The sequence below is a fragment of the Globicephala melas genome, chromosome 4 (genome assembly GCF_963455315.2).
Source record: "Globicephala melas chromosome 4, mGloMel1.2, whole genome shotgun sequence".
NCBI classification, from domain to species: Eukaryota; Metazoa; Chordata; class Mammalia; order Artiodactyla; family Delphinidae; genus Globicephala; species Globicephala melas.
The window spans coordinates 57,592,993-57,614,057 of record NC_083317.1 but is presented as its reverse complement, the minus strand read 5'-3'; the positions used below and the strand labels follow the sequence as shown (position 1 = coordinate 57,614,057).

General features: G+C 38.7%; 1 protein-coding gene across 1 annotated transcript in view; it reads right to left on the bottom strand.

Moving 5' to 3' along the window:
• The window catches only part of LOC115842124 (nectin-3), a 145,440-nt gene that overhangs the window by 8,619 nt on the left and 115,756 nt on the right, over positions 1–21,065 (bottom strand). The window contains exon 8 of the mRNA XM_030836743.2: positions 702–764. Within this exon, the coding sequence (XP_030692603.2) occupies positions 702–764 (63 nt within the window). The remainder of the gene's footprint in view (positions 1–701; positions 765–21,065) is intronic.

The window sequence follows — 21,065 nt, the reverse complement described above, 5'->3', positions numbered from 1 at the left end:
TTACACACAAGCTATTGAATGGCAAGGTAAAGTTCAACAAGTCATCATTTTCCAGTCACTTGTTGCTTACAATACCTGTACAAGAGTGGTAGCATCTCCTAAATAGAAAATTGTGACTAATGAGGACTGTGGTCAGTTTCAGGTTTCAAAATTTGGAACTGGTATCAATTAAGGTAAACTGGAGAAAAACAAGGTTGTGAACTGCAGGAGTCTCTCAGCAAGGCTCAAGCTTGGAATCCATGCATGAGATAATAAAGAGAACTAAAACAACCAAAACAAAACCAAAAGAAGCTTCAGGATTCAGCACTGGGGAATTAGGGAAGAGACACAGTGAAATGAACTGGTATTTGACTGTACGCCCAACGTGGCTGAGGATTAAGAAATGCTGTCAAAAAATAGCCTCTTGTCTTGACCTTTCTTCCTCGCTTGACTCTGGGTCACAGCTGACACCATAAAATGAACCTCCCTGATGCTCTATGGTGTGTCTGGTACTGAGCCTCTGTCAGGTTACTGGTTTCGTAAAACTTGATTACTTCTAAGAGGAATAAGCAAGCTCAAGGACTTTACAAAATCACACCACAGATGGTCAGATAGCAGAGGTGAATAAAACAAAATTTCATGGAAATAAAACAGTATTTTAATAAACATGGTGGTCCCCGGCTCCGCCTGGGCTGACTCTACTAGAGGACCATGTTACTTACAGAGTGCTGGAGACTGCCAGCCTCTCTTCCTTTGAACTGAGTCTGCAGAGGCAAGTGTTCAGTCTGGAGGGAGAAGACAGAAAAAGACATGCACTTTAAAGCACCAAGCACATGATAAGACGTATCAACCAAGACCGCTAAGACTCCTGTTTTTAAAAGAGCCAATCATGTGTTGTTAAATGTCTGCCAACTAAGCAAAATGTTCCACATGAGGATGGGAAAAGCAACTACATTTCCTGAGAGTTGTCTCTCTCTCCTGGCTCCAAACTTCTTGTAGAAGGAAGAAAATACACAGAATATCTGCTACAGAAGCTCTCATGCAAACTTGTTTACATCTTACTTGAGGTAACATTCAGCACAGGTCTCTTGCCTTTTCTCAGGGGAAGAGTCTGATATTTTGAATTGACTAAAAAGGGTTTGGAGTGGCAATGAAAGATTTTATAGACGTATACATGGTCTGCTTTTGTTTCCTGTTGCTACTCCCTGTCTTCCAACCCCATACAGATCATAAAGGGGTTCATCGTTTTCAAACCTCAGCCTAAGAGAATCTTTCTCGGCTTCCCTTTTGCTTATAAACACATACTTACCCTTCAGCCCCAAGTTCAAATATCATCCCTTTTTAGGAAGTGAGGCACAAAACCCTCAGACAGAGAGAGCCACTCTCCTTTCCGTGCTTTCACAGCATGTGTTATCACAATTATTTATTTGCTTTCTCCTTCACTGGATTGAGGGTGCTGGTTGGAGTATTTATAGACATTACCTCATTTAACTTTTATATTAATTCTGCAAAACCAATGTCTTCATTTTACAGATGACTAAAACTGGGGCTCAGAGTGGTTAAGTAAGGTGTCTCCAGTCACACAGCTGGTAAGTGGTAGATGCTTTGTCTGATTCCTAAACCTATACTTTTATACCCATGCTTCTGGCTCAGTGCCTGGAAAACAGATGTTCAATAAATATAACAAAAGAATGCCTGAAAGTCCCAGCATGTAGGCATATCTATCAACACGCTCTTCATTTCACTGTCTTTGCTCATGCTGTCCTTTTTGTCTGGAAGGTCTGCCACTTAACCTCTGGCACTTGAAATACTACCCATCTTGGTCTGACTAAAGTCATTTTTTTTCTTCCTAAAAGGCTTTTCCACACTACCCACCAAAGTTTATTTACTCCTACTTTTCCTATTGTTCTTGTTTATACCTCCATTATAGGTATAAACAAGCAGACATCATGCTCTGTCAGTTTTATGGTTCCTAATGTCTGTATCTTTCAACCTAGTAAACAGTGAACCTCTTTTGGTCATCCTCCTCCGTCCCCACACCCTAGCCTGTGGTTCTGCAACAGCAAGAATTCAACATTTAACCAATAACTTCACTGAAATATGAACTATCAACTCTTGATATTCTATATCATATGCCACGTTATCCAAGTTGTAAGTTATCTGTGACAAATTCATTCCCCCTGTCACATTTTGCATGATTCTAGGGTGCTTCCCACATGACTATTGATACTGACAGTACACACTGGTAAAAGTCCAAGGCAGGGCCTGCTTCATGGACCTTGTATTGCCATCTTGACATGCTTAATTTTTAAACAAGGGGCCCTGCATTTTTGCTTTGCACTGAGCCTCACAAATTACATACATGGTGCTGGTCCAAGGAAAACAGACTCAGAAAAAAAATAACCTAAAATTAAAATTAGCATTTTCTTTTGTTTCTTGGCTATTTTAGATGAGCCATGGCTTTATGAGCAATAACAGCATTGCTAACCTTTTCTCATGGCCTGAGATATAAATTCAGCCCGAAGCGGTACACTTGAAAATACTGGACAAGAAAAGAGAATTCCTAGGACTGAGCAGAAAGAAATGGTGTCTGGACACCATGAACAGTCTTCACTCACACTGAATGGACAATTAGCAAATGTTAAGTTCTTCTTCTCTACCCAATATTGTAACCCTTCATCAATAATCATTATACCTCACATGAGCCCATGAATTTTGTAGTGCAATAGTTAATCAAATTCTTTATATAGATGGAAGCCCCACACATCCTAGGGATGGCCCTGCATTAGGGACCAGGGCTATGCAACAGCATGCTGTGCTTGCCTCTGCATTATGTGGCCATTTAGCTTCTGACAAGATACCTAAGGAACTAAATTCAATCTAAATTCCGGGTACCTGTGCTCTCTTTCCACTAGTCCATAAACTACCCTAAACGTTGCATATTCTGACTTTTTAATAAAGTTAATCACCACAGTATACAGAAAAGGGTCTTGCATGATACCTTTCATATGGTTGGTGCTTGGTATATATAAACTGAATTACCTATAATACTTTAACTGATGGATACATGATATATATTATTCTATTATTCTTGTGGTTTTTTTCCCAGAAAGCCTTGGGATACTCTGAATGTCTAATACGTATTTTGATTTCCCTACTTAACATGTACTGTAACAATTTCTATTGAGCTACAAACCCATATTCACTTTCCTGATTTACTAAAGTCATGTAGACTTTCATTCCTGTCTTCCAAGGTGCTAACGACACTAGTTTTTCAAGTTTTATTATATATTATCTTAATAAATATTTTTACTTTCTCTGACTCAACAAATAAACCAAAACCTCTACATTTTACTAGGTGTTATATTTTAATCTGTTTTCATGTAGATAATATTTTAAAACCCCATAAACAGAGCTTTTAGAGTTACTAAGGTTTATTTTCGGGGACGACAGAACCAAGATTTCAAGTTGCTTTTGTCAACAAGTCTACAATCACCCTGATACTCTGCTTGCTCTGGCAGTAGAAGAACTTCAAACTAGAGTTCCATTTGGAACCATTATCCCCACTACCAAGTTGGAGTCCTTTTGGTCTTCTCTCTTGTTTCATAATTTCACCCTCAAAATGCTCTGTACTTCCTTCCATGTCTCCCTTTTGCTCAGACTCTTTCGTTGTGATCTGTAAACCGTAAACGTTGTTCTTGTTAAACACATTCTCCTACCTTCCCAAACTTTTCTCTAAAATGTTCCCTCCAATTCCTAGCCCCAACTGACATCTGCCTCTTCAAGAATTTTCTTAAGCCTGGAGGAAACAGGATTTCTTCTAACTAGTGCAAATCACGCCCACATCTACAAGAACTTCCATATCATTCTCTTATTTTTCAACTCTCTCTTTTTTTTTTTTTTTTTTGCCATGGATTCCTACCTCCTGGCATGCAAACATATTCAAGAATCTGCCATCTTAAGAGATAAATGAAAATATCTATTAAAACTTTGTCTTAAATTCTAAAAGGTCATTATTAACTTACCTCTTAAAACCTCCACTTAACAAGATACCTAAAACTCATAACCTGGTGAAGGACCATCCATCTTCCCTCAGTTCCTAAGGTTGTAATAAGGGAAGGTAAACTAAGCACCCCACAACCTCATACCTCGTTTGTAATTGGTCTCTCCTCCATTGCTACCTTCCCAATTCAAGCATCTGCTAAGCATCCACATCACATCCTTGGGTAACTTTACACTGCCACTTATAGCACACCAGACATAGCCAAATATTTTAATGTTCATTATTTTTATAAAACCAGAGAACCTCAGAGTAGAGATTATATGAAGAATGTATGAATAATGAATTTATTAGTAAACTACTATGATTCTACCTGTAATGTCTTGAAAGACACAAAGTTCTTTCTACAGGGAAACTCCAGGCCCTGATGGAATCACTAGTAAATTCTACCAAACATTTAAAGGATTAATACTACGCTTAAATTCTTTCTGCAAATGGAAGAAAAGAGAACACTTTGTAACTACTTTTATGAGATTAGCATCACCCTGATACCAAAACCAGACAAAGATATTACAAAAAAAGAAAACTAAAGTTTTTATTCCTTGTATCCCAAAACCTTAAACCAAAACAGCCCTCAACAGTTGAATGTCTAAACAAATTATGGTGTATTCATAAAATGGAATACTACTCAGCAATGAAAGGAAATTAATTCAAGCAACAACATGGATCTCAAAAATATAATGCTAAAGAAATTGGACACAAAAAAGCATGCTGTGATTCCCTCTATGTGAAATTCTTTTTAAAAAGCATAACTAGTATGTTGTGATAGAAGTCACATTAGTGGTTGCCTGAGGTGTCAAGGAGGGGTGGTCGTGGTAGAGGGTGTGTATGAGAAGTTTTTCAGGTGATAGAAATGTCCTTGATTGAGGTAGTGGTTGCATGAATGTATACAATTGTCAAAGCTTATCAAACTGTACACTTAAAATGGGTCATAGAGTTATGTCAATTATATCTCAATAAAGTTGAGGGTTTTTTTTTTTTTTAAAACTATACCTTTCCATTTTATCACAGTCATTCCGTTTTGGAGGAGCATGCACGTGGAGGTGAATTCAAATGGGAATTCACCAACATAGTCTGGAATCTGGCGTGATGCAAGGACGCAGTAAATTCTCAATAAATACTTTATAACAGATTGTCCTTGATGCAGGAGTTTCTCGACTCCAATATTCAATTGCTTACTTGTGTTCTAATGACTGAGTTCCTAATCCATAGATATATGATTTCACCACACTAAAGGAATTAACACATGAATAAATGGTTATCATACATCATTCACTAAGTATGGATTCCTCAAGGCATAAAGGATATTACATTCCTATCCATTAAGTACCTCTCTAAGCCATGACTAAAACTGTGAACCAAAAGTCAATTTTCCCTTTCACTTTTATTAATAGTTGTGAGGGCAGCCAGCCATGTTGTATGAGCAACAACTATAGAGACTGTGTTCTAATCAAGCAAAATTTACAACAACATTAATTAGGCACTTGTTTAATGAGATATATAATTGTTACTGTTCTCCACGATAATTACCGAAGCTACTCGCATGAATGTCTCTTATTATTACAGTAGACCCTTGGCATTCACAGATTTAACATTGCTGGTTTTAACCATTCATGAGTGAATTTTACAAGGTTATGACAGGTTGTAATTTGTAACTTTGTTGAGACACAAATTTGAATGAAGACTGAGGAGATTTCTGACATGGAATAGTCATTTAGCTCGTTAATGAGCATAGAAACTGTTAAGCTGTGTCTCTGTTATTCTCAACTCATATATGAATTCTATAAAAGATAGGGGTATTTAAGAATGTAGGGTTTCTCAAAAGCCTGTGAAGTTTCCTCTGTGAATGTCAAAGGGGTGCTGTTATTAATCAACCTTTTCCTTTCAAATTGAGAATTTTTTTTTTTACTGATTTTTAGTCAATTCTTAGGTTTCTAATATCTAGAATCAATCATGATCAATGCAGATTGCCACTACACATTATACAGATTCGATGTATAAAGTGTACCTGGATGTTATTCCCCAAGACTTGAGATTTTATTTGCTTATAACTCCTCTTTCCCAATTTCTGAGAGAGTAAGGTTCATTTCTGTGTTCCGTCCATGCACTCCATCCTATAAATCCTTTCCTGTTAACACTCCAAGAAGGAGACTGGGAGGTTTCCCCCAAACCTCACATGGTGCTATCACAGAGTAGATGTTCAGTGACTCCCACTCTCAGTCAGCGGTCACCACAAAAGTCTTGGGTGCTAGAGTATGTTGTGAAAGCTGTGTCAGTTGGACTAGAAACCCTGGGGTCTAAATTCCTAACTGCAAAGAATAGGGCAGAGTTAGGTCTGAACATGTTCAAGAGAAGGGTGTGAACACCATGAAAATAGGTTCTAGATCCTCAATACTCAGAAATCTTATAAAGACTGGAGGAGAGGATCTAAGGTTAAAGGAAGAGAAAAGGGGAACAAAGAAGTTGGCTCAATAATGTCAACATGGTTAAAATAGACATCATTAGGCTCTGCGTAGACAAAAGAACAACTGTAACTTGTAAGGACTGACAAAAGATTCTTCCCCTACTCCTTGCCTCTTAAGGTAGGTGCTGTACAATATGCTTTAAATGTCCTCATATTCTTATACCACGTCCTAAAGGTAATTTTATTATTGTTCCTATAATAAAGATGAGGAAGCTGAGGCTCAAGAGAGTTGAAGCAATGTTCCCAGTTCATAGAGCTAAGATTCACATTTATATTTAAGTAATTCCAAAGTCTGTGTCTTAAACCATCACACAAAGCTACCTATCTTCCTACCTTGAGTATATCCACTATCTTCCTAATTTGACTGCAGAAGGGGACTCAAAAGCAAGGACACAATGGGCACTTGAAAGGGGAGAGGGCATAAAACTGAGGGGAGAGACTGCGATGCTCAGTACTCGACAATTTTGCAAGCTGCTCCGAGTTTTCTTCATCTGAACTGGTCAAACAGAAGCTATGGCCTAAGTTACTTCCCCTCCTGCTCGGGCTCCAGCCTCAATTAAAGAAAAACAAAGGCAGGGCTTTTCCTGAGCAGTTTAGGACTCTCAGGGCTGAACACATAATGGTCATTTGCTGTAGGATAATACTTTATAAAATTAATTTAGAGGGCATTTCCTCTCCTGTTTTATTGTTTGTCTATACCTTTCAGTGATATATTGATAGTTGGTACCTTGAGAGCAATGTCCAGTCCCCTAATTTATAATGTTAAAGACTGCAATGACGCAATTACAAGCAGCAATGACTACAGAATGTCCTCATGGCAAACTTTTCAAATGTATGCTTAATCATGAGGCTTATTATAAGACAGAAGAATATTAGATATCTTATCCTACAAGGCAGCATTGGGTTTTTCTTAAGTCACCACAGAATTATAACTGCCTAGTTGTTGTTGAAACCGTTTTCTTATCCAAAAGGAAGACAGTGTTCCTTCTTATCACTGGTAAATAAATTTCATTACTTCTACTGAGTATACATTCTAGATTTTAATTTTTCAATGTAAAATTTGGTATGACACATTTTAATGAAATTTCTTATCTTGGCTATGGTCTCACTAATGCTTACCTTAAAATACACAAGAAAATGATACTTCACCTAAATTGTAATATGTATGCAAAGCAAAGTACCTAATTAAGGCAGACAGATGATAAAGATGATGGAAAATTACCTGCAGGCGAATGAGACACCCACATACAATACTAAGATGTCCCCCCAATCATAAATCCTACCCATTTAAAGGACACAAATCAAATGATTATGCATTCATATGTGCTACTTTCCACAACTAACAAATACCTGCACATGTTAACATCAGAATGCTGTGCTGTCCTTGTCACAATGGGCACCTTTGCTCTTCAACCCCTTGCCTTAACACTGCACCGAATTACCCACGCGTATCACTTTATCTCCAAATTTGCCCACAAGGTAAACCTTCAATCCAGAGCCATTAATGTATTTTCATCCATGCACACAGATGCCCTCAAAGAAGGTGTTAATTACCTCTTCTATATCAGGCACAGTATTGTACTCCAAGCCACTATGTGCAGAAATACTATCTTCATAAACCAAATTCTAATTCCTCTCTAGAAACTATTAATATGAGCCTTCCCAAATCTCATATTTGATCCAACGTTCCTGAACTCATGGCACTGGGAAAAGATACTCTCATAAGAACTTCTTTGTGCTTAATAAGTTACGCTATTCTTAGCAAAAAGATAAAAAAGTAAAAAGAGCCTCCTAAAATCTTTAACACTAAACATATTTTAGATTGTGAAACAAGATGCAGTATAATAAATGTAGAGCACCACTACTCATATTCCTTCCTACTGAAAGGTGAGATAATACAGGAATCATTTCCCTTACCAATAATCTACTGCTTCTATTGAGAGTGTAATTAAAAGGTAGAAAATAAAATATGAATAGGTCTTTATCTGTTTGCTTAATGATTACTAACCCATGAACAATCTAAAGGATCTTTGAATATATTTATTTAATAATTACATGTATTTTTTCCCTTGGGGTCTTACATTTAATTGAAAGGCATTTTTCATCGTTTTCCTGAAAAGAAAAAAGAAAATCTAGGTAACAAACACTATTTCCTCTTCTAAAGGAAGATAACCTAATAACAGTAAAGAAGGCGAGACAGAAGAGAAATCATCTGCTATGGAAAGCTAGTATTAACCTTCAGGGACAGCAACTTTGTAAATATAAAGCCCAAAGTAGGCAGTTCTGTTTGAAATAGAGAAGTAGCTGTAATCCCAGTTTGGCATTTCCCTGCCCACAGGCACTAACGTCTTGAGCAACCTGCACAAAGGCACCTTGGGCTGGAATCCAGCTCCTGGGTTAAGCATGACCAGAACACGTCAGTGACTGGAACAGAGTTCACAGCACCAGTGGTTTAAGGAGGAGGATGAAGTCGATGACACAAAAGGAGGGGAATCCTTCCAGTGGAGATAAGAAAATGAGTCAAGGATCTTTTGTTTGCCTTCAGTTTACTCAACAGAGTCAGAACTGAGTGTTCAATATATGCTCTTATTAGATGCCGCTCCTCTATCAGGCAAGAAACACTGCTTACTAAAGTAAATGACAGTTAACATAGCATTTTGTCTTCATACCCACATAGTTTAAATGGCCAAACAAAGCCTGGGTATTTTCTATTAGCCCCTAGAACAGGCTAACAACTACAAATAACAGGTCATCCACCAAGTCTGGGATCTGTAAATACCACTTCAACTGACATTCCTTCACTGGATACTGAAAGGAGTCGGTCTGTTAGGACATGATCATTTCCATTATTTAAAACAAAGAACTAAATGTGAACTTCTGGGGGAAAAAGCAGAAGGAGTAAATCATATTTTTAAAATATCAACTTAAAAGATATTTAAATTAATTCCATATTAATGGCATTTAAGGTGACATAGTTACCTAGTCCCTGCCCAAGCTGGAATAGCCCTAGGCTGTGGGTGAGCCTGGCTGGAATGGATCTTACCTAGAGGGGCCTCCTTGGGGGCCACCAGCAGGTGCCACTGAAGCAGCAGCAGCTCCTTCCTTAGTCCTGCGTCGTTAGTTCAGACACAGTGTTCGTGAGAGGTGCCATCATGTTTGGGATGCCTGGTCTGAGAGCTGGTGGGGATTTTGGTGCTGCTGTTTATGAGAGCTGAGCTCCAGAGAGGTGAACTTCAGTCTTCTCTAAATGGGCTGGAAATCAATAGTCTGTCCTCTGAAATAACCTCATCATTAGTAATACTGTACCAACAGGAATGCCAAAGAACTTACCTGTTCCCCTGCCCTCCAGGAATTTACAACCTTGCTTCACGTGTCTTGTCTTCCAAACAGTTAAACAACAAAGCAACACAGTTTGAATGCAAACCACTCAAAAGCGGGAAACCTGTCTTACGCTTCTACTTTTTCTCTTCTACCACAGTACCTACCATGCCGTATATAAACACCTACTGATCTAATCTGATTATAACCTCAAAGCGCTACAGATCCACAATTTCTTATCTGAAAGTTTTAGGAACAGACGTACTTTGGAATTCAGAAATTTTTCAGATTTTTAGAAAGGTGATATGCACTTATTCCATATATTTATAAAACATCTCCAGACCCTTCTGGAGAAGGATCTGGAGATGTTTTATAAATATAAACCCCATACAGAACCCCATAATCAAGCATATAAATATTTCTGCAATGGAAATATGAGCATTCATATTAAGTAAAGAAAGTAATGACTATGTACAGCTTCATGAGAGTCAACAGTTCAGGTCAGATTTTGGTGCAAAATGAGTTTAAAAAAAAAACTTCAGGGGCTTCCCTGGTGGCACAGTGGTTAAGAATCTGCCTGCCAATGCAGGCAACACGGGTTAGATCCCTGGTCCAGGAAGATCCCACATGACGCGGAGCAACTAAGCCCGTGCACCACAACTACTGAGCCTCCCGCTCTAGAGCCCGCAAGCCACAACTACTGAGCCCAAGCATCGCAACTACTGGAGCCTGCACGCCTAGAGCCCGTGCTCCGCAACAAGAGAAGCCACTGCAATGAGAAGCCTGCACACTGCAACGAAGAGTAGGCCCCGCTTGCCGCAACTAGAGAAAGCCTGTGCCCAGCAATAAAGACCCAATGCCACCAAAATAAATAAATAAATAAATAACTTTAAAAAAAAAACTTCAGATGCCTAGAGATTTTTATAAATGTAGATAACAGATTGTGGACCTATAACACACATCATGAGAATGACGGCAATTCAGAGGCTAGAGCAATCAAGATAAGCTGTGGAGAGGTGAAGGTGAAACAGTATTAGTGAGAACCCAGACTCTATTGGTGGGGTGGGAGGACTCATCTGACCGCACTGAGGGTATGGGCGGGGGTATGACCACAGAGCACCAGGCTGAGAGTCCCAAGCCTCCAGAGCCACCCAGATTCTAGGCTATGCGAGCAACACAGTGAAAGCAGGGCCTGAGAAATAACCATCTAACCAGTGGTGATGATCACAATGATGGTGAGTGTGGCTTTTTAGAGAACAGGAAAATCCAGGATTTGACCACGAATAGCAGGGAGCAGAGAAGGGGAAGTGAGAGAAGGCAGAAAACACCAACAGACCTACAGCTATACACCAAGTCTGCAGATGCTATAAGCATGTACAAAAAGAGAAAATAAGAGGGAAAAAGAATAAACGTAGGCCATGTACTTCATTAAAGGTTTATGGGACAGAAGGTATATTTGTCCATGAAAAGAGAAACAGTGTAGATAATAGCAGAGATTATCACTACAGATTGAGTCGAATCATGAGAAAAATCACATTCTATCCAGAAAAACAGATCACAGATTTAAGAATGATAGTTCTTAAAGAGAGCACAAAGGCTGTAAAATCCCTGGGTGGGGAGTGAGCTGCTCATGTCACAGACATTGAAGCAGTTGTGAGGCTGGGGAGGAGGAGTAGAAGGAAAAGGGCTGCTGTGCCCCCAGAAGATGGGTAACACTTTATGGGCCCCCATGGAAGATTAAGGCAAATCAGAGTTGAATCAAAGAATTCTGACCGAAAGCATCGTGTGTGATTACAGGTGAAAGATGCAGAAGAGGTGAAAGCCGCTGGCCTGACAATGACAAGATGCAACAAAATGGGAGGGGTTAAACGTTATCACATGGAGGAAAACACTGCTGCTCGTGTGAAGATGAGCAGCAGCTGCAGGTTCAGAAATAGACCTTCCATGCTCACAGAGATGAAGCATGTTGTATTAAAGAAGAGTGGCATGCACTTGGAAGAGGAGTCGTGTTTTCCTAACAGACTCAGAATGGGTAACAGATCAAACAGAGTAAGCACCATCTGTGTATTCAAGGAAAGGGCATAATGTTTGCTTCTGATTGTAGCCTGTTGTTGTTGTGTTTTTTTTAATGTTGCATTTCTATGTAAGTTGCTTGGAAGAGAGGAGGAAAAGAATATACTCAATATAACTAGATTCAAAAGCTCCAAAAATCTTCTATCACTTTCCCCCCAAAGAAGCTCAGAGTGCTTTGCTAGAATCTCATTTTTACTTCCAAAAGGATTTGGGGAAACTCAGCAGTAAGGGTTAGAACAGACAAAGGTTCTCTGAGAGACTTATGCAGGGTTTCACAGTAAGTCTAGGTGCTTTATTGTGTTCACAGAACAAATGAGGCCTCCAACCAATATGCATGGTACCTGGCAGATCAAAGGAAAAGGCCAACAGGAATAATGTCCTCCTGACAACAATTTGTGGGTGGAGAATTTTCTAACAGATACCATGGCACCATTAAGGGTGAAAGTTTTACTTCTTATGAACCTGAAGACCCACTTTAATTTTCTCCTTCTAAAATCAATTTTGAATACCATATCATCTTATTTTTAGTATGGTTTGGAGAAATATGAACTTTTAAAAAATAAATAAATAAAGAAGCTAGGTAATCCAAGTTTCTTTTCTGAGAAATAAAATCCAGGCTAACTTTAGACCCTTTAAATGTGCAGAAGTAGATGAAAAGGATCTAGTTTTTATATTCATCCTTCCTCATCTAGATTTCGGCAAGTATCCAAAAGAAAAAGGAGATGTAACAGTACAAAGTCCTCAACTTATTTATTTTAAAATATCAGTTTAGTTGAATGTGCATTCAGTTCAAAACAAGAAGAGATCACTCAGAATATTTAGATGATTAATGCCAGCAAATGCCTGAATGTTTCCCTATTTTGTGAAATGTTGAAAAAAAAATCTACCTCGAGAACTTGGCTACTTGGTGCGAATGTAAATTGATACAGCCACTATGGAGAACAGTATGGAAGTTCCTTGAAAAACTAAAAATAGAATTACCATATGATCCAGCAATCCCACTACTGGGCATATACCCAGAGAAAACCATAATTCAAAAAGACACATGCACCCCAATGTTAATTGCAGCACTATTTACAATAGCCAGGACATGGAAGCAACCTAGATGCCCATCGACAGATGACTGGATAAAGAAGATGTGGTACATATATACAATGGAATATTACTCAGCCATACAAAAGGAATGAAGTTGGGTCATTTGTAGAGATGTGGATGGACCTAGAGACTGTCATACAGAGTGAAGTAAGTCAGAAACAGAAAAGCAAATATCGTATATTAACGCATGTATGTGGAACCTAGAAAAATGGTACAGATGAACCGGTTTGCAGGGCAGAAATTGAGACACAGATGTAGAGAACAAATGTATGGACACCAAGGGGGGAAAGCGGGGTGTGTGCGTGTGTGTGTGTGTGTGATGAATTGGGCGATTGGGATTGACATATATACACTAATATATATAAAATGGATAACTAATAAGAACCTGGTGTATAAATAAATAAATAAAATAAAATTCAAAAATTCAAAAAAAAAAGAATTTAAGTTTAAAAAAAAAAGAACTTGGCTACAAATCTCTGCAACAGATCTTTAACAGGGCAAGCTGGATGACGAAGTGAGTTGTTCTGAGAAAATGCATGCACTTCACATTATAGCTAAACTTTTTTCCTTAACTTAGCAGGAGATGAAATATATATATTTCAACTGTTTTTAATTTAAGAGTTTTTCTCCTTATGAGGTTCCACCCATATGTACAGTGGGGTAATGTGACACCTCCTTATAAATAGCTTTCAAATGGCAATATGCACTGGAGTACGGAGCTCTGTTCTGTACAGATGCAAAGGCACCTGATGTGCTGGGAAAGGACGATGTATTAAATTGCAGCAGCTGAGCATCTTCTAGGTACAGTCTCAGAGGCTGTGGGATAACATAGCTGCTAAAGTCTAAGATTGTCCTTAATAACTGATGAATCAGAAGCAGCAGACTGGCTTAGTCCCTTTTATCTGAGGAATTCTAAAATGTTAGTGCAAGAAAGGTCCTCAGGAATTATCCAGGAACAAATGCCCTCCTTTCACATATGAGGGAACAGGGTTCCAGAGACGTAAAGGGATTTCCCCCCAGGTTCACTCATGACACAACTGGGACACAAATCCAGATCCATATTTCTTGAGTCCCATGCCAGTGATTTTTCCAGTATTTGTGTGAACTCTCGAGCTAGACTGCCTGGGTTCTAATCTCGGCTCTCATAGCTGGGGACACTGTCAAAGTTATTTAACGCTCTGAGCTTCAGTTTGCTTACATGAAAGATGAGGATCACACTGGCATGTGCCTCACAAGGTTGTTATTATAAGGGGTACATAAATTCATACATATAAAGCAGTTCGGACAATGTCTTGCATTTAACAAGTGCTAACTAAATGTGAGCTCTAATTAGTTAGTGTTAACAGGTGTAATCTCAGTTGGTAGGCAGCAAGGAACAACAGAGCCCAAACCTAAGCCCTTCACTAGAAATTACCTTGGGGAAATTAACCCCTCAAAGCCTTAGTTTCCTCATTGATAGAACGGGGAAAATAGTAATTCCTACCTGAGAAGGTGACTATAAGGATTAAATGAGACGGTTCATGTGAAATATTTACAACAGTGCCTGGCACATGAGTAGCACTCAACAAATAATAGATATTATTCACAAACAATAATTCAATGAAAACTTATAACTCTCTATCACCAACCTATTTCCTCCGTACTTAATACTGTCTCCTTCTACCTTTCAACTTTCTCCATCCCTATGCCCAACATAGAAGAAAAGAGTAGGGGATTTATTTTTCAACATTAAATAAGGGAAAGAAGGGAAAAAAAAGTTTAAAAGGATGATTCATTTTATTGGGTTGGTCAAGAAGTTTGGGTTTTGAAAAACCCGAATGAACTTTTTGGCCAGCCCAATATAGAAACAGCCAAATTTTCCAATATATCAGTGCATGAGAGCTGACACTTTGGAGAAAGGAAAAGCTGTATGCGTGAGAACATTTTCAACTCACCAGCATACCATTCAGGGCCTTAACAAAGTAGAGCAGTAATTCTGTTAAATACAGAACAAGCTAATAAATGAACTAAAAGACGTGTTTTCCTCTCATATACTATTGGTGGCAGTGTACCTTGGTATAAAGTATAAATCTGTGGCAATAACCATCAAAATAAAAATCCATATACCCATTAATTTCCATTTCTTAGGGATTCAGCTAATAGATATGTTCTAGACGTATAAAAATATATTTACAAGTTAATCACTGCAGCTGAATGTGAAACTATTTCCCTACTTCTTAGTTCAAGATTCTAGGTATCTCTCCAGTACCTAGTCATATGTACCTATACATTGAGGGTTTTAATGGAAAAGTAATACCTTCACATTAGACCTATAAGTGAAGTAAATGGAATAATCACAAACAACTTTAAAATATGCTCTGGTAACCATGCTTATAATCTATTAATTTTCTATGATAGTGTATTTTACTTACCCTTCAGCAGTTTGCTAGGGGGAAAATGCTCATTGATAATATCACAATATCATGCTGTATTTGCCAAATATTGATTTTAAAACATCAAACATTTTGGGGAGTGATATCACCAAGATGCTGGAGTAGGAGAACCCAGCCTCCAGCTCCCTACAAAAATCAACAATCAGACAGATAATCACAAACAAAAACAGTTCTGAGAGAGCTCAGGAGTCCACTTAAGAAGCTTTAGCAACACAGTGGAACAAAGAAATCTAAAAATAACTACAGGAAAAGGAAGGAAGAATAATGTCATTTTGCCTGCATCATCCCATCCCCCAGGCTGGCACTGCTCAGGGCCAAGAGCGCACTTCCAGCTAGGAAGAGTTCCACTGACTGGGAAAAACAGGGTGGGGTGAACAACCCGTCTTTCGGGGCACCACGTGAAGGATCCACCTCGGTTTCACCCCATCCAGAGACCAGCACAGCTGAGATGTATGGAGATGTCTAGGAACAAGGAAAAATAGCAGAGGCTGCCAAAAAGAGCCACACAGTGGGAGTAGCCACGGTTCCCTGTAAACCACTCTGCAGAGGAATCCAGCATCTTTTGTCGCTGATGAAACCAACTGTCAACATGGCTGCCATGAAATCCCTGCAGATTTTACCTTTTTTCACCTCAAGGTGTTTGCATTTGCAGACCACCAACTACCTGAGTTCTGCCCTATTCCCTCCCCTCGCTGCCCCCTCTGTAGCCCAGGATCCTCACTAGCAGTCAGCCCAGGCCTCTGTGGCTGCTTGGGTGCAAGACATCAGGCTAGACTCCCTTGGCTGATTCCCACCACATGCATATGCTTGGGGCCAGCTGTTCTGGCTGTGCACTTGCACGCTGCTAGTCTATGCCCATCACTCGCCTCCACTGCCCTGGATGCACCTGTAGCAAGATCCTGCAGTCATAGAAGCCAAGGGCCCCACAGCTATTTGGGGGACCAGATTCAGCCTTCTCTAGTCACTGGCCTGTACCACTGGGCTCACTTGCAGCTAGCCCTCTAGTTGTGTACCTGCACACCTCCAGTACCTGCCTCCACTGACATGTGCCCATGGCAAGACCCAGTGGCCACAGTAGCACATGCTGACAGCCAAGGTATCCACAGCTGTCAGTGTGCCCACAGCTGGCCCCAATCCTTGCTGGCTGCCTTGGCCCCTGTCACTATGTACGTGTCTGCAACCAGTGTCTGCTACACAGGTACCTGCAGCTGGCCCCCTGCAACCTAGTGTATGCACACTACTTTCTCTGGCCACCACTTCTGCCCGCCCTGGTCCCTAGCTGCTGGACCTAGACGTGTCGCTGAAGACCTCAACACTGCAGATCCCCCCACAGGGCTTGCCAAGGACCACACCGTTGTTGATGCTGTGACCCAAGCAATCTGAGCCAAAGAGACATCGCGCCTGGCCTGTATCAGGGCCACAATATGCCCCCACACTTGACACCCTGAAATCAGTGAAATTGAAGGCAGAAATTATTCACTCAGAGGAGCTGAAAATAACGAACAGGAATTGAGAAAGCCTACTGGACTTGTGGAACACCATTAAGGGAAACAATCTGTGCACTACTGGAGTCCCAGAAGGAAAAGAGAAGGAAAAAGAGGCAGAAAACTTATTTAAAGAAATAATGGCTGAGAACTTCCCAAACCTGGGGAGAAATCTGGACATCCAGGTTCATGAAGATAATATTTCACCCCATAATTTCAATCTAAAACAACTTTCCCTGAGTGAGTCACATTATAATAAAACTACCTAAAATTGAAAAGAGAATTTTTTAAAAGCAGCAAGAGAAACAAATTTCTCTCATACAAGGGAACCCCTATAATGCTACAAGTGGATTTCTCAGAAGAAACTCTACAGGCCAGGAAAGAGTGGGATGATATATTCAAAGTGCTGAAAGAAAAAACAAAACAAAACAAAAAAACCTCACCAACCATGAATACTTTACCCAGCAAAGCTGTCCACCAGAAATGAAGGCAAGATACATGAATATATACATGTAACAGTAAGTATAAAGTCAGACTCAGAATAGTGTACTACTGTAATGTGGTGTGTTAACACTTAACTCTAGTATAAAGGATAAGGACAAAAGTATTAAAAATAGTTACAATAATTTCTTAATGGATTCACAACAAAAAAGGAGTATATTTCAATTAAAATCACAAGATTTGGAACAAGACAAGGGTGCCCACTCTCACCACTCCTGTATAACAGTGTACTGGAAGTCCTAGCCAGAGCAATGCAAGGAAAAAAAGAAAGGCATCCAAATTGGAAAGGAGAAGTAAAATTATCTCTGTTTGCTGATGACATGATCTTTTATATAGAAAATGCTAAAGATTCCACCAAAAATCTGTTATAACTAACAAATGAATTCAATCAAGTTTCAGGATACAAACCCAACATACAAAAATCAGTTGCATTTCTATACAATAACAAGAAACTATCTGAAAAAAGAAATACAGGAAATTCCATTTACAACAGCATCAAAAGAAAAAGAAAATATTGATACTTAGGAATAAACTTACCCAAGGAAATGAAAGATCTATACATTGAAAACTACAAGACACCGATGAAAGAAATTGAGGATGACTCATAAATGGAAAGTTATCCTATGTTCATGAGTCAGAATTAATATTAAAACATTCAAACTACCCAAAGTAACCTACAGAGTCAATGCAATCTCTGTCAAAATTCCAATGGCATTTTTCACAAAAATTTTTAAAAATTCTAAAATTTGTATGAAACTACAAAAGACCATGAATAACCAAAGAACAATAAAGCAAGAAGCATCACACTTTCTGATTTCAAACTATATTACAAAGGTATAGTAATCAAAACAGTATGGTAGGGCTTCCCTGGTGGCGCAGTGGTTGAGAGTCTACCTGCTGATGCAGGGGACACGGGTTTGTGCCCTGGTCCAGGAAGATCCCACATGCCGCGGAGCGGCTAGGCCGGTGAGCCATGGCTGCTGAGCCTGCGCGTCCGGAGCCTGTGCTCCGCAATGTGAGAAGCCACAACAGTGAGAGGCCTGCGGACCGCAAAAAAACAAAACAAACAAACAAACAAAAAACAGTATGGTACTGATATAAAAATAGACATATAGATCAATGGAATAGACTCGAAGTCCCAGAAATAAATTCATGAATGTATGGTCAATTAATTTTGACAGAGAAGCCAAAAATATACAATAGGGAAAGAATGGTGTTAGGAAAACTGGGCAGTCACGTGCAAAAGAATGAAACTGGACCACTATTTTACACCATACACAAAATTCAACTCAAAATGAATTAAGGACTTGAATAAAACTCCTAGAAAAAATCATTAGTCTTAACAATGATTTTTTAGATTTGACACCAAAAGCAAAGGACACAAAAACAAAAATAAATAAGTAGGACTACATCAAACTAAAAAGCTTCTGCACAGCAAAGAAAACCATCAACAAAATGAAAACGCAACCTATGGAATGAAAGAAAATATTGACAAACCCATATCCAGTAAGGGGTTAACATCTAAAATAGAAGAGGTTCTCATATAACTCAACAGCAAAAAGCAAATATCACCTGTTAGGATGGCTATTATAAAAAAGACAAGAGATAACAAATACTGGTGAGGATGTAGAGTAAAGGGGACTCTTGTACACTGCTGATGGGAATGTAAACTGGTACAGGCACTATGGAAAACAGTATGGAAGTTCCTCAAAAAGTTAAAAATAGAATTACCGTACATATGATCCAGCAATCCCATTTCTGGGTATATATTCAAAAAAATTGAAATCTGAATCTCAGAGATATCTCCCTCATTCCAATGTTCACTGCACCATTATTCACAATAGCCAAGATATGGAAATAATCTAAATGTCCACTGATGGATATACAGATAAAGAAAATACAATGGAATATTACTCAGCCTTTAAAAAGAAGGCAATCCTGACATTTGTGACAATATGACTGGACCTGGAAGACATTATGCTAAGTGAAATAAATCAGATACAGAAAGACAAATACTGCATTATCTCACTTATATGTTGAATCTAAAATAGTCAAATTCATAGAAGCAGAGAAAAGAATGATGGTGGTTGCCAGAGGCTGGGGAAAACAATGAGTGGTTGGTAAAAGAGTACAAACTTTCACTTCAGGTCTGAGGATCTTATGTATAATATGGTGACTATAGTTGATAATACTGTTTGCACAACTGACATTTGCTAAGAGAACAGAACTTAAGTGTTCACACCAAGAAAAATGAAAAGGATAAAACGTGAGGTGATGAATGCATTAATTAACTCGATGGTGGAAATCCTTTTACAATTTATACGTATATCAAATTGTCTTGCTGTTTACTCTAAGTATTGGGTTGGCCGAAAAGTTCCTTCGGGTTTTTCCATAAGATGTTATGGAAAAACCAAAACGAACTTTTTGGCCAACCCAATATATTACAATTTTATTTGTCATCTATACCTCAATGAAGTTGAAAAAAATAAAGCTATGAAATTGGAAAAAAAAAAAAAAAGACCACCCTAAAAAATCCTACCTGAAGATAAAAACAAATATATATTTTTATTGTATATTTATATATGATATGTATACTTACATATATAGATATAGATGTAATTTATCAGAAGAGCTTTTAAAATTATTTTATTCAACATCTTTGTCTATAACTCAGACCAGGCAATTTCCTAAATATTGTTCTTGAAATACAGAGTATATTAATCATTACAAATTCATTATTCCATAAATGTAATCTTCCATTGTACAGCTAACAAGCTTATGAGGTAGTGATGTCTATTCAAAGTAGCCAAGTTAATTATGAGGTAGTGATGTCTATTCAAAGTAGCCAAGTTAATTATTTGTTTATGTTATTTTTCATTTTACAAGCATGTGTGAAGCATCCAAATCAGCCTCTGGGAAAACCAGAATTTCAAAGGCTTCCTCTGCTTTGCCAATGGCTAGTCTGTCAATTCTACATAACAAACAGGCAATATGGGTCAGGTTCAAACATTTTTTCCATTGTATGTCATTCTGGTTCTTTTAGGAATACCATTTTGAAGAAATCCCTCTCATTCTCTAAGTAGTAAAGATCTAACCAGGAACTTCCCTGGTGGCTCAGTGGTTAAGACTCCGCACTCCCAGTGCAGGGGCCCGGGTTCGATCCCTGGTCAGGGAACTAGATCCCGCATGCATGCCACAACTAAGAGTTCACATGCCACAACTAAGGAGCCAGCAAACTGCAACAAAGGAGCCCGTGAGCTGCAACTAAGGAGCACACCTGCTGCAACTAAGACCCGGCACAACCAAATAAAAAAAAAAAGAAAGATCTAATGAATTATGTGAACAACTATTTTGCTTGAAAAACTTCATTGGCAAAGATACCAGGATATCCATACTCTGGTATCTTTGCCAATGAATAATTCTTTAAAAGAATTACCTGCTTCCTGATTAAAGTTAAACTAAGCTGTTTTAATAGTAAAAATTTTGATAATGAAAGATGAAACAAGCATGAAATGTCTTGTCATTTAAATATTCCTTTGTGTAAGTCCAGTACTTGAGTTACATGGTGTTGTGGGTTGAATTGTCCCCCCAAAAGATATGGTCAAGTCCTAATCCTGGTACCTCTGAATGAGACCGTATTTAGAAATAGGGTCTTTGCT